This window comes from Selaginella moellendorffii, unplaced genomic scaffold, assembly GCF_000143415.4.
Source record: "Selaginella moellendorffii unplaced genomic scaffold, v1.0 SELMOscaffold_68, whole genome shotgun sequence".
Lineage (NCBI taxonomy): Eukaryota > Viridiplantae > Streptophyta > Lycopodiopsida > Selaginellales > Selaginellaceae > Selaginella > Selaginella moellendorffii.
In genome coordinates, this window is record NW_003314329.1 from 388182 (window position 1) to 403620 (window position 15439).

Below are 15439 nucleotides of genomic sequence, written 5' to 3' on the forward strand. Positions count from 1 at the left end.
CACCACCACCACAATTCACTGCACATTTGTGTTGATATTCATATCTTTTATGTAGTCCTTGCCACTGCTCGCAAATCCAAGACTAGACAATGCCCATAAGAATGGACTTATTGAGAAGATAATTGGGAACACAATGTAAGAGAGAGATGACAATTGATGTATGTGGCAACAATGTGAGGGTGAGGAGCATGAGCGCGTTGGATAATCAACACAAGGATCTATAGCCCAGTAGCAAGATTACACTGGCAAGTCTGCTCCACCACACAACCTAGTCCAGGCGATTTATCTCCAATAAAATCTCCCAGGAGCTATAGTTGATTCACAAATGGAGTGATTGGTTAATATTTCTTAGTTTTTGAGAAATACTCCAACGGTTAGACGATGCAAAAGCTAGATCTAAACCGAAATCCTAAATCCAAGCACTCCTCAGGGACAATCAAAGGTGCCCCTCACCTCCACTAATGTGAGTGCCTGAATAATAAACTAGGTTTAAAGTGTTTTGTATTTTTTATTTCATTACAATTGAAGATTAATATGGAGCAATGATTTTACTTGTAAGCACGAATATGCTTTAGTAGTTAGAAGGTTTACTTTCCATTGGCATCAGTAAGAAGTTCCTTAAAGAACTATCTTTCAGTTTTGTACAAATTTGCTTGCAATATCAAATTAGTTTTCTTCTTTTATTGAGATCGAATGATAGTGCTGTAGGCATTGGCCAGAAGCATGTATCCTGCTCCATCCCTACATTCCAGATCGAGCACGCTCTTGGCAGCGGCAGCACCATTCCCATCGCCGCTCCTGCTGCAAGCGCCTAGCAGGCTCCTCCAATATGCTGCATGGGGCAAATAGGGCATATTCACAATCAAGTCCTTGGCATCTTCCAAATGGCCCGCCCTGCTTAACACATCCACCATGCACGAGTAGTGCTGGCTTTCCGGCCTCATGTCATAGTCCAGTGTCATGGCCACGAGGATGCCCGGCAAGCGTCAAGCTTGCCAGCATGGCTGGACGACAGCATGATCGAGATGAAGTGAGTTCCAGCTGGCATCTCGTAAAGCACAGACACGTGAAAGAGCTCCAGCGCGGTCCTGGGCTGCCCGTTCTGGGCGTAGCCAGCAATCAGGGCGCTCCACATCACCACATTCCTGGCGGGCATCGCGTCAAAGATCCTCCTGCTCAGCCCGAGGTTCCCATTCTGAGCATATGCCGCCAGCATGGCTGTCCACGTCACTACATCACACTCGAGCACGGTATGGAAGGCTTGCCAAGCCTCCTCCATATGCCCGATTTGGGAATATCCACACAGCAACGCGTTTGAGGATGCCAAGGTTCTCTGTGGCATATCCATTGCTAGCTTCTGTTCAAGATGCCCTTTTTCAGCATATGCGGCTACAATAATGTTCCAAGATACAGCATCATGCTCTGGCATTGAGTCAAAGAAGCTCTTGGCATATTCTAAGCATTGTTTCTGCACAAATGCACCTAGCATGGTGTTCCAAGAGATAATGTTTCTTTCTGGCATTGTGTCAAAGACTGCCTTAGCATCGTCAATATGCCCATTTGCGGCACATATCGATAGCATAGACGTCCATGATACAATGTTCCACTTGGGCATTTTCTCAAACAAAGCTTTTGCTTCCATCCACTCGTGGTTTTCCACGTAAGAATCCAACATGGCGTTCCACGAAACCACGTTTCACTGTGGCATGGCAAAAAACGTCCACCGTGTCCTGAAGATGCCCGCAATGGGCATAGGCCAAAAGCATAGCGTTCCACGTCACCGTGTCCCTTTCCGGGGCGGAATCAAATACCTCTTTTGCCTCCCGGACATTCCAGCTACACGTCGCGACCATGGCATTCCACGATACAAGATTATGCTGCGGAATGTCCTCGTAAAACAGCCGCTTCACTTCTGCCACGTGTCCGTTTTGGGCATAAGCAGAAATCATGGCCGTCGACGAAATGAGATCTTGTTCTGGCATAGTTTCCAGTATTCGCCTTGCGTGATTAAAGAATCCTAGCTGTGGATATACTGCAACCATGGCAGTCCATGACAAGAGGTTCCACTTTGGCATGAAATCAAAAATTTGTTTGGCATCTTCCAGATACCCATTGTGCGCATATGCAGAAAAGATAGCATTCCAGGAAACAATATCCCGGCCTTGCATTAAAACGAAAAAGAACCTCGTGGCCTCCTGAATATGATTTAAACTGTTGGCAAGATGTGCATCTTCATGTCTTTGAAGATTGTAGGCCAGTAGAAACCACTATAAAGAATGGTTTGCCCATTGTTGATCCCACAAAATGACCACTATAAGAATGAAAGGCTTCAAGCGTTTTTGGAACCTCAGCCTCTATCAAGCAGTACACTAGTGGACCATGAGTTGTTCTCTGGTAAAGTGTTCCTCCCAGCAAGCAAAAATCACGAGTCTTTATCTCCAAAAATGGTAGAAGCTGAGCACAAGTCTTCAACATAAACCGGCAAACAGACACCAATGAGAGTATGAAAAGCAAAAGTGATGAACCTCTAGAAAGTAGCTCATAGGTTGCACAAGCCAAATGGAAGGATGTTGTAGGTGTAAATGCCCCATAGTGTTCAGAAAGCTATCTTCTCCTGATTTGGTAGATGAATGAAAATGTGATTGTAGCCAAAGAAACCATCTACGAAGGAGTAGTAAGAATCTCATCAATAATCTCCTTGAGAAATGATGTCTAAAACCAGTCTTTGAATGTGGCATCATTGAGACTGCAGAAATCCACACAGATCTTGATCTTCCCATTTGGCTTGATGACTGGAACCATGTTACTCACTTGCTGTCTGGATAAGGAAGATAAAGTTGGCAGCCAGCAACTTTTGAAATTCCTCCTTGATTCCCAAAAGAAAAGTGAATGACAGATTGGCTTGGCTCAGTCTACCAACTTACTTTTAATGGTGGATGACATCCATGGGGATGCCTAGAAGCTGCAAAGACGTCATGATAGCTGAGAAGAAGAGAGAGCAACCTGTCTGCATTATTGGTAGAGAGGGAACTACTAATATAGACTAGATCAATGCCACTATAGAGAAAAATGTTTATACCTAGAATCATGCTTACATGATCAAAGTGCTAGCAAAGCTTAATAGCCAAATGCTAGAGATCATGTATATGCTACTTATGAACCTAGTACTCTTCTAGTATATATGTATTTGGAGCCAAACTTATTGAGCCTGTTGTGAATGTGAACGTGTTTGTGCTATAGAATGAAGGATTGGTATGCATTTAAAATTAAACAAATGCATTCATACAAAAAACCATATTACACTAGTTAAGTGATTTGTTAAGTGGGATTGGCAAATCAAAAGAACAAAAACCCTAGTTGAAAGGGTTGACTTAAAAAGCCATGAGGAAGAGTCCATGCATAATCATATGTTGATCAACTAATTTGTCAAGTGAAAAAACTTAAAAGCTTAAAGGAATTAAGTTTCTAAGCTATGATCCATAATGTGTATTGGATATAAATTAGTGCACCTACATCCTAAACTATGATATATTTTAGATATTTTAGTGTTAAAGTCAATTCAAAATCAATAAAGTGAATGTAAAGACAACTAAAAGTTAGTGCACCAATGTCCCAAATTATGATCTATAACACATGTTATAAATTGGTGCACTAGCATGGGGAGTCACACTAAGCATTTTAGGTGATGTTGTCCGTAGATGCATATATAAAAGTTGGGTTTAAATCCCAACCCTCTAGTGCTTGAGTTTGAATCCCAACTACTAAAGCATGGTGATGGTTTAGAATATAAGGACATTTATTTTTCAGTGGTCATAAACTTTCAGTGAGGAGGCTGGCTTGGGCATATCGTTACGTGAAGGATGCCCAAGTCATAATACACAATTAAAGTGTTTAATGCGAAAGTTTGATATATCTAATTTGAACACTTTAGTGCAAATGGCATCAAGGATGTGGTGAATGATATAGGAACACTCAATCTTAGTTATTATGGACCCTTGGTTGGAAGGGCTAATTTAGGTGCATTGCCAAGTATGGGGGATGCCTTTGGGGTCATAGTCAACAGTTTAAAGGAGTTAAATTAGTTAATTTTTACTTTACAAAATTAAAATTATATATACATATGTATTTGGGATAACAAAAGTGACATATGCTAACATTACTAGCTCTTTCATTAATAGCAAGACACTCATAATTAATATTTGAGGAGAACTTAGTAAATTTAATTATAGATTTTGATATATTAAAAGTGTATTTGCTTCAAAGAAGACCACCACAACCTCCTCAACAATAACTATGTTACAATGGTTAACCACCAAGAGTAAAAGCCACTACTCTATGTCATTGAGCAAATATTATATATTACAATTATAAGGAGATTTGCCATTATAGAAATAAATAGAGAGTAGTGAATTCAATTGTTTAGTTCACCTGTAAACAACATAGACATTATTCCTTAAACTACCTATAGAATTAGCAAAGGTCTCAACAACAATAAAATGCTTAAAAAAAGATGAAAAAAAACACAACACCCAAGTGAATTGATATAAATTAAAAATGTTATATATTTTATTATGAGACAAACAATATTGTTTTATTTGTAAACAACTCATATTGCTTTCAGCATACAGCTTATTTGGGTGGGATTATATAATATGAGTTTTTTTTAGCAAAAAATGTCATATTCAAAATTGAAATGTATATATATATATATAGAACCACCCCTCTATACTTTATATCAAAAGTTACCTATCGGAAAGTTATTTTGAATATTCTTTCCTTACTACCACAATAGCAGAAGATTAGTATTGCTAGTTCTATTTTCAACCCCTCTTATTCAAGTGTTAGTAAATTAAGCTTAACATCTGTACTTAGTTAGATAAACGTAAAGTAGAAACTTCCATGTGTTTCTTGTTGAACATAATTATCACTTTAATTTTTACCACTATCTTTTCTCTATGATTTAATATTTGAATTAAAATTAAATATAAATCAAATTTCTTTTTCTTTTATCTTCCACCACTTTTATAAAATGATTTGTTATAATTTTCACATTTAACCAATGTTGGAAACATTTTTGCCTTATATATTTTCTTATGCAATATATCTATTTAATAATGGTCATTTAAATTTGCCACCTTTACTACATCAATATTCCTGCTCTATTCATCAAAATGTTAGTTGACTTAAGATGTAAAACATTTGTGTAATGTATGTGATCATGGGATGAGATTTGATTATATTTTTATTGTAAATCTTTAGAACTTTAGGAGATAAATAGGGATAAAATAGTTACTAAATGTTCTCTCATCAAATAATTACCCTTTTCCAGTTGGATTAAACCTTAAAAATAAATGAGGATAAAATAGTCATAAAAGCTCTCTCATTAAGTAATTGCCCCTTTTTTAGTTGACATAAAGGGAGAGAAATGTAATTTGCCCTTTTCCAGTTAACTTAAAGGAAGAGAAATAAAATGTGATACAATTGGCTAGTGTGATTGTAAAGCTCTTTCTTATCCTATTCTCTTAGACCAATACATAATATCATACCCCTATTATCCTAGTTTGATGCATAACATCATGCCCTAATACATCATCATGCCTTATGTTTTATAAATACTATTTAGATCTATATTTACAAGATATAAAGTGTCATGAACACCATAATGTTATTCCTATGTAATTTAACACCATTCTAACATTATAACCATATTTTTTATAAATATAATATTTCTTTTAGTAAGAAGCCGTGGGTTTCTTATCTATATCAAACACTTCATCTTCTTCAGCATCTTGGAAGCCTTTATCTAAATTAATTTAATTCCCATTGTGGGATTTCCTCAAGAATCTCAAAATAGCTTATCATAATAAGGTGAACAGTATTTTCTATAATGGAAAACATACATTATATCACCTATAATAATTTAATGCTCATTTGCATAAATAACACTATTGTAATTTTGAGATTAATTTCATAAGATTTTCAATCTCAATTATACCACCAGATTCTTGGTGAATCAACTTATAACCTGTTCTATTTTCTTTAAACACTTGTATAAATACAAACTAATAATGGTATGTAAAAAGCTCCCAAAGGTTTATATCTCCAAAGGTTTGAGTTTTGATTGTCAAATTGGGTTCTTGGTTGCTGCAAATGCTGGAGATGCTCAAGTTGTGATCGCAAAAGGCTGTAAAGCAGTTGATCAATGGGTTTTGTTCATTGCTGTAAAGGTTGGCATATGTTTTCTCCACTCTACTGATGTACAGGTTGCAATGTGTAGCTTGCTCTCGCTTTCTTGTACGTTCGGCAATGTTTTTCCGAAGGAGTGAGCTTTTTTTTTCTTCTTCAGGTGCTCAAGGCTTTGTTTTCTGATATTGATGTTAGAAATTATAGGTGATAAAATGTAGTGAGCAACTCACATGACTCAAATGTTTGAACAAATGTTTGAAAAGTTCAATGGACTCTTCTGCAAGAGGCTAACTGACTATTGGGAGAGCTGCCTCAATGCTGGCACCGGTTCCCCCAATGACTCTGAAGCACGCCTTATAGTCAGTGATGTAACAGAGAAGAGGAGCATCTTCAATGTCAAGTACCTCATGAATCTGGCCACCACTAGTGACCAGAAACTCCAGCGGGTTGGTCGTGGCTCTGCGACAAACAATTCAAGCAACATGATGGACATGAACGTGGTGGTCACCCTTGAGAACAAAGTTTCAAAGAGTAGTACGTGGTCCAACTCCTTCACCTTCAGCCAAAAGGTGACCACAACCTTCAAATGTGGCGTTCCTTTCATTGGCGATGCTGAGATTGGTGTGGAGATTGGTACTGAGCAGACCTTTGGGCATGAGTGGGGTGAGACTACTGAAGAAACTGTCCAATTTCAGACTGGGTACCTTGTGAAAGATATTGGACCTGGCCAGATGGTAAGTGTTTTTTTTTTGTTTGCAAAACCCTTGGATTTTACAAATCTAGTTTTTAAGCAGGCTTCAGTGACTGTGACATGTTCAACTGCTAAGATACGGATCCCCTTCACGTATAAGTGCAAAGATACTGCCCTTGGAGGCTATGATCGAGGGACTGTGGACTACATTGATGGTGTTTACGAAGGAGTGGCGGCATATGATACTAGAGCCAAGGTTAGCAATGGAGGGACTGTAAATGAAGTCAAACTGCGTGCAGATGAAGAGGGCCGAGCATTTATTCTCTAGATGCTAAGTATGTGTGTATGTCATGAATAATTTGGTAAATTTGGTTTGCTTTGAATAATAAATATTAATAATATATTAAATAATTTTTTATTAATGTTTATTGAAATGTTATTTATATAAAAACTATCATGAAATTTTTTGCTAGCCTAAACTATAAGAATATCCTAATAATACAATATCTTTTATAAAAAGGATATTCTTTATTTAATTCATTCAATACTTTTATTGTATCTCGCCCCACCAGCTCTATTGGAACTAGGATGGGGAACAATCTCTCACCTTTGGCAATGTTCTATAGTTGCATAAGCACCAAAGAGTGGATAATCAGTTGATCAATGTCTAGAATAATAACTTATCCTAATTCATTGAGTGGATATTGAACAATATCAAAAACAACATGTGCAAAATCCCTCTAAACATATTCAAAATGGCTTGATTTTCATCAGGAACTTAATGTCAGACTAGAAGATATTTTGGTGGGTGAGAGATCATGGCCATGTTCCAGAGGAAGGTGTTCTTGCTCTGGTACACAAGCAAAGGGATGGATGAAATGGAGTTTACCATGGCCAATTTATCATTTAATTACTAACAATACCAAGAAGTGAGCACCAATGACAAGTACAAAGAAGAGGCTAAGGAAGAACTCCAAAACTAGAGTATATAGATTTATTTTTTTCTTATTATATACATGGAAGAAGTTTGTAAAGCTAGATGATAATCAAGTAATACAAAGTTAGAGAAGAAGTGATTACCTAAGCTTCCATAGCAAATTTGGTCTTGGAAATCCCTTTGTCTAGCTAACCTTATAACTCCTCATATTGCCTTTTCCAATTGAGATGATAGGGCTACTACCTATATTTAGAGAGAGGACCATAACAATTACCTGCAAACCCTAAGGCTATGCTAATTGTAACTTCATGTGAAAAGCTTTGGGATGACAAAAAGATCAAATCATCAAATTTGAGATGAATTCCAATTGTGACATACCAATGCCAATGCTTTATATGTGTGGTTGCATCATTTCACCAAGAATTCCTCTTTGTCATCCCCAAGAGGATGAACTACAACCACATAAATCAGAGTTGGACACAAAGCAACAGTGAAGCCAACAACGCCGGAACAACATGATCAGAACCTCCTTGGCAACAGAAAAATCAAAGACAATTGCCTTCCAGACCTCATTGATTTCACAGAAGACTCCCTGAACTTCCATCCTCTCGTGGAACAGTATCCAGATTCAAGGAAGCCGATGGAGCTGCAATGCTTGGAGAAATTCCAGCAGGAATTAAAATAAAAAATTCTCACTATAAAAGTGATAGTGTGAGACACAAATCCCTAAGCCCCAAAGTGGAGCCGAAAGGGTGCCACGTGGTAGTAGCCAAAGCAAAAGCCAAACGAGCGTAACACGTTTGGATTAAAAGGCTCCGATTTGAAAGGTTGAGAGCAGGAGTGGAACTCCCAACGGAGTGCTCAAGGAACGAGCATGAAGCGAGCAATAAGTGAGGCTCCAGAAAGGGACCCAAAAGAACCAACACATGACACGTGGAAGTGTCCGAGATGGACCCAAGTTGGAGTTCGAGGTGGAGTCCGAGATGGAGTCCGGGATGGACCAAGATGGAGTCTGAGATGGACCCGAGATGGAGTCCGAGATAGACCCGAGATGGAGTCCGAGATGGACTGAAACGGAGTCCGAGATGGAGTCCGGGATGGACCGAGACGGAGTCCAAGATGGAGTCCGAGATGGACCGAGACGGAGTCTGAGATGGAGTCCGAGACAGAGTCTGAGATGGAGTCCGAGATGGATCCGAGACGGAGTCCGAGATGGAGTCCGAGATGGATCCGAGACAGAGTCCGAGATGGAGTCCGAGATGGATCCGAGATGGAGTTCGAGATGGAGTTCGAGATGGAGTTCGAGATGGACCCGAGATGGAGTCCGAGATGGACCCGAGATGGAGTCCGAGATGGACCCGAGATGGAGTCTGAGATGGACCCAAGATGGAGTCCGAGGTCGAGACCAAGACCGGGACCGAGACCGGGACCGAGACCGAGACTGAGACCAAGATCGGGACCGAGATCAAGACCGAGACCGAGGCCGAGGCCGAGACCGAGACCGAGTCTAAGTCTGAGTCCGAGTCCGAGTCCGAGTCCGAGTCCGAGTTCGAGTCTGAGAGGGTGAAAGCCCAAAGCGTTCGTCTCCCAGACCCTAGGGGGTTTAGTGAGCTCCAAAAGTATAGTGAGGGGGAGGACTGCAATGGAGCCAGTTTGGCCAGGAAAGGCCAGTTTGGCCCAGGAAGGCTGTACCCAGTGTTGGGTGATGAGTTGCCCACTGGGAAGTCCAAGACTAAAGTGAACACAGACCGACAAGCGGGGTAGTTTGGTGAATTGTTCAAGAGCCGGCTCTAGTTCCCCCGGGAGATCGACTGGCCAATGCTCCCAGTCCAAATGTGGGTGGCACTACCTACTTGGATACCTGGCGTGGCTCAACGGAACCTCGCTCTAAGCCCATGGCTAGAGCACCCAAAGGTGGAAGGCGAGGAGAGTACCCATGAGGCTTGTGTAGGGCCACGGTGTTCCGAAATGTTGTCCCAAAGGCCCAGACTGTGGAAAGGAAAAGGAGTAGTCCTCTGGTGTAGTGACCAAGGATATAGTCGTGCAATGAGGAAGTCCCAGAGGACCGTGGGACTTAGTGGCTAGATCTGCGGGCCTTGATCTAGTGGTAGTGTTGGTGAACATGGCCATGGGCAGAAAAAGGATTTGGCAGGAACTGACAAAGGGATGTTGGGGAAGGCTATTCCCCATGTCTGTGGGCATCCTAAGGATGCTAAGGAGTGGATCTGGGATGACCACTCGTGGACGGACAGCCCAGTCTTGGAGAGACAGGATTGTGATGCAAGTGGTATTGGACCACCAGTGCGGCAAAGGTGAATGGGCATAGCCTTAACGTAACGGGCCAATATGTCAGTGGTACCTTTGGGTGTCGGTCTTGGGACTGGACACGTGGAGCACTTGGACCAAGTGCAAGGGAAGAGTGGCATGGATGCCATTCTCGGGACTAGCAAGTCCCAATTCCTAAATTAGACTTAAGGAGGTTGTGAATGAGACTCCTCCAAGGGGTCAGAGGTGTGGTTAAGTGACGAAAGTAGAATGGAAAATTTAGTCGCTTACAATTTGGTAACGGAGCTGTTCCTTAGTCCGACTTTTATTGGTGCTAAAGTATATCACCACTAGTGTTGGCATCAAAAGGTCCTAGGAGTGGGCTTGTCCTTGAGGAGTAGCAAGTCGGGAAGACATGGCTCTCCATTACAGTTCACGTGTGAACTTGTAGGTAAGGTGGTGGATAGAAAAGGGCCAATGATGGAACGACTTTGGGATCTTGGGAACAGTGCAAGGTTTTCCTCATTGAGTTGAGGATGTGATCCGGATGAGCATTTGTTTCAGCAAATTGGCTAAGGTTGTTGTGGTAAACAACTAAAGTTGGGATCACGGGAAAGATAGAGACTCCAAAACAATAAAGGAGTCACAAGATTATCCTCATATAGTTGAGGTTGGTGCTCATGAATGTGAGACCAAAGGTAATGACCGTGGAAGGTCAAATACGGAAGAGGACTCAAGTCCTTGAAATGGTAGCCAGGGCTACCTCCAATAAATGCTGGAACAACCCAAGGAGTTGGGGGTGTATTTAGAGGATAAATTGGTATTTTTATCACATGGACAAGTGGTTCTAAGGGGCAAAAGGTTGCCCCTAGAGAACAAATCAAGTGTCAAAGTAACACTTGCAAAAGACATGAATACAAGGAGTTGTATTCTAGTGAGTTAGCACCTCAAAAGTAAGACCTCATAGGTCATCGGATTAACAAAGTTCAAAAGGTTGAATGACTCCAATAGAGTCAAGGAATAATCCTAAGGGCTTGAGGAAAACATTTGGACTGAGGTGTGTGGTGCCTCACGAAGGATGGGGAGGATCTTGAGATCCAAGCATGAGAGCAGTATGTATCTCATTGATGGCAGAAGATGCTATGCTAAAGTTGTGGGAAAGAGTTTCCCGGAAGAAAACAACTTTGACACAAAGTTGTGCATAAACTCTATGGTGCAGTGCTAATGGATAATTGGCCTAAGAGACAACTATATTAGTCTTGGCAAAAATACCTGGACACAAGTAAGAAGTGTCATAAAGGTAGGCTCGTGGAGCCAATGGTGTGGAGACACCGAAGGTGCCAAAGTGTACTGCCTTGAGGTCAAGTTGGTGGGCTTATGAGAACCCCTTCCAAAGGAATCCCAATGGAAATGGGAATAGCATAGCCTAAGCTGGAAGGCATGCGGTTAGAGTGTGGTGACCCAGATAATGATGGAGGTGTGGAAGCACCAACAATGAGTTGTAGGACTTGACAACTATGAAGAAACTACCTAAGACTTCTTATTGGGATAAGGAAGTTCAATATACCCTTATGAGGGATAAATTGCTTATGTTGCGACATAGTAAGTCAATGTCGAAAAGGGAATGTTCATTGTCAGAGAGGCCATCATTGGGACACCCAAACACTCTAGAACACCAGAAGGGGGTATTTGGTGTCATGAGGGCAATGGATAATGCCCAAGGGACAAAGTCCCTAGCGAATGAAGGATAGGAGGTGCTATCCAAATGTCCAAAGTTGTGGAGATAGGAGAAGTTCGTCTACCCAAATTGGACAAAGCCAAAAAGGGATTTTGGCAAGGTTAGTAATGGGCATATAAAGGCCCATAAGTAGCAACAGTGATTCTAGTGTGTGGGATTATAAGGTGAGCAAACTCGGATTGAGGAACCACTCCCTAGGCTGTCGGGTAAGTTCATCCCTATGAATACTTGCCAAGGCATGGTAAAAAGTGCAAAGCTATCTTCCTAGTCTGGAAGAGAATAACCGAAGGAAATGTATGAGGCCAAAATGCAAGTAGTATAAGGATAGAACCGAACCATAGGAATTGATAGGCATGACCAAGGGTGGTTATGCAAGTTGGGAGTAGAAAATCAAGTGGGTGCTCAAGCATGTTGTTACTAGCAATCGGGATGCCATGGAGAGTCTAAGGCATGGGATTGTCCATGTTAGACTATATGGTAATTGGAAAGCTTGCGAAATGAGAGGCCTTAGCAAGCCAAGGAATAGAGTTCCTTGAACGTTCCCCTAGGTAGATAAGTACCTAGTCAGCCAAGTGTAAATGGTTCATAGGATGCGCAAAATCAAAGTGGCACAGCAGAAACGTGGTCTTGAAGCTTACCATGAGGCGAGGCTATCAAGATTGGGGAAGTAGTTCCCGAGTGTTCAAAGAAAGGGGTTTGAACGAAAGTTGATGGTTAAAGACTTTCACGTTTATGCATGAACCATGTCACAGTGGCCGAATGACTTGCTAAGTGAGATTGGCAAGTCGGGGGGAACGAATACCCTAGTTGAAGGAGCCAACTTCAAAGGGGTGGCCCAAGGGGCTGAGCATGGAGGGGTTCATGCATGATCACAAAACATGTCAAGTGAGAGGACTTGGCAATGCGGAGGAACTAGGTTCCTAAACTATGATCTGTAGCGCGCTTTAAATATAAGTTGGTGCACCGGCGTGGGGAGTCACGCCAGGCATCTAGGGTGATGCCATCTGTAGATGCATATACGGAGGTTGGGTTTGAGTCCCAACCCTTTAGTGCTTAGGTTCGAGTCATAAATCACTAGGGCGTGGTGATGGTTTGGAATATAAGGACACTCATATTTCGGTGGTCATGGACTCTCAGTGAGGAGACTGGTTTGGGCACACCGCCAAGTGAGGGATGCCTCGGTGTCGTGATGCACGGTTAGATTGCTTAGAGTGAAAGCTCGGCATATCTAACTTGAACACTTTGGTGCAAAAGGCACCAAGGACGTGGTGAATAAGATGGGGACACCCAGTCTCAGTTGTTATGGATCCTTGGCCGGAAGGGCTGGCTTGGGCGCACTGCCAAGTATGGGGGTCATAGTCAACAGTTTAAAAGGGGGTCTGGAAGACCTAATTCCTATTGGTAGACCTATTAAGGGGTCAAGATGAGATCATCAGGTGATCTTGTGGCTAAACAAAGACAAGGTCTTTGTTTGGGTTAAAGAATATAATTCCCAGTTCAAAGTGTTGATTTGAACTATTGATAATGGTGTGACTTGGTCAAGGTGACCAAGTGAGAAGGACACCTAAAGAGAAATCAATTGTGCCAATACAATGGTATAGTAAGTCCAAGAAAGTAGTCTCGGGGAGAGACCCATGGAAGGGTCGCAAAGTTGGGCCGTGGACGAAGCTCGAAGCAGAAATTGCTAAAGAGACCTACTAAGGGTGAGCACCTGCTGGACTTAGCAAAGTAGAGCCTTTGCCATGGAACCAAAAGGACACCTCAAGAATGGAGATAGTGATCCTATGATGCTCAATGCAACAATCAATGGATAAAAACAAAAGATTAGTGGCCAAGTGTGGGCCATGGAGTTCATTGGAAGGAATCCAAATGGCAAAGTTAGGCATGGAACACTAGTGTGTTGGATGCTAACGGATTGTGAGAAAGGAAGTGTGCTTCCAAGGATGGATTCCCAAATGCTCCAAGTTAGCAAAGGTGAAAGCTCCAAGGGAGGGAGCGGCCAAGTAGCCAAAAGATAGGGCTGTGGATAGCTCTAGCACAACTTACAACGGCTGGAATTTGGTGCCAAAAGTGGCATAAAATAGAAAGGAGGACGATGACGCCCTCAAGTGAGGAGCTTCCTAGGATGGGAAGTGAAGTTGCACAATATATGTAGTGAAAGGTGTCAAAGACACCAAAGAAATTGATTTCGAGAAGTCAAAATTAAAAAGTTCCAAGGTGAATTGGTTATGTCAATAGAAGTTGGGACTACTCAAGAATGAGTAGTGGAATTGAGTTAGAGAAGGTGTCTCTAACGGGTTTAGCGAGAACTGAACCAATAAAAGGGAGCAAACCACCTCAGGTGGCCGAATGAGTCTCTATGTTGGAGAGACTATGCCCCTTAGAGGATGGACAAGGCATGGTGAGCCTTCGGGGTCAAACTATAGACAAATATTGGCTGGGTGCCAAGGATGGAAATGGTAATACCTGCAGTATTACTTTATAAAAGGGTTTACTGTTCAATGAGGACATCAAACTTCGTCTATGGGTGGTGGAGTTGTGAGACACAAATCCCTAAGCCCCAAAGTGGAGCCGAAAGGGTGCCACGTGGTAGTGGCTGAAGCAAAAGCCAAACGAGCGTAACACGTTTGGACTAAAAGGCTCCGATTTGAAAGGTTGAGAGCAGAGTGGAACTTCCAATGGAGTGCTCAAGGAACAAGCATGAAGCGAGCAATAAGCGAGGCTCCAAAAAGGGACCCAAAAGAACCAACACATGACACGTGGAAGTGTCCGAGATGGAGTCTGAGATGGAGTCCGGGATGGACCGAGATGGAGTCCGAGATGGACCCGAGATGGAGTCCGAGATAGACCCGAGATGGAGTCTGAGATGGACTGAAACGGAGTCCGAGATGGAGTCCGGGATGGACCGAAATGGAGTCCGAGATGGACCGAGACGGAGTCCGAGATGGACCCAAGATGGAGTCCGAGATGGACCCGAAATGGAGTCCGAGATGGACCCAAGATGGAGTCCGAGGTCGAGACCGAGACCAGGACCGAGATCGGGACCGAGACCGAGACCGAGACCAAGATCGGGACCGAGATCAAGACCAAGTCCAAGTCCGAGTCCGAGTTCGAGTCCGAGTCCGAGTTCGAGTCTGAGAGGGTGAAAGCCCAAAGCGTTCGTCTCCCAGACCCTGGGGGGTTTGGTGAGCTCCAAAAGTATAGTGAGGGGGAGGATTGCAGTGGAGCCAGTTTGGCCAGGAAAGGCCAGTTTGGCCCAGGAAGGCTGTACCCAGTGTTGGGTGATGAGTTGCCCACTGGGAAGTCCAAGACTAGAGTGAACACGGACCGACAAGCGGGGTAGTTTGGTGAATTGTTCAAGAGCCGGCTCTAGTTCCCCCGGGAGATCGACTGGCCAATGCTCCCAGTCCAAGTGTGGGTGGCACTACCTACTTGGATACCTGGCGTGGCTCAACGGAACCTCGCTCTAAGCCCATGGCTAGAGCACCCAAAGGTGGAAGGCGAGGAGAGTACCCACGAGGCTTGCGTATGGCCACGGTGTTCCAAAATGTTGTCCCAAAGGCCCAGACTGTGGAAAGGAAGAGGAGTAGTCCTCTGGTGTAGTGACCAAGGATACAGTTGT

General features: G+C 42.7%; 1 protein-coding gene across 1 annotated transcript; it reads right to left on the reverse strand.

Annotated features, from left to right (window-relative positions):
* Window positions 1-504: 504 nt before the first annotated feature.
* LOC112340621 (pentatricopeptide repeat-containing protein At2g35030, mitochondrial-like) lies at window positions 505-2672 on the reverse strand. Its single transcript, XM_024659422.1, has 2 exons — window positions 2526-2672; window positions 505-2466 (listed from the first exon to the last, which is right to left on the reverse strand). Exon 2 carries the CDS (start codon window positions 1673-1675, stop codon window positions 959-961), a length of 717 nt encoding a protein of 238 aa, XP_024515190.1. The 5' UTR covers window positions 1676-2466; window positions 2526-2672; the 3' UTR covers window positions 505-958.
* Window positions 2673-15439: the final 12767 nt, after the last annotated feature.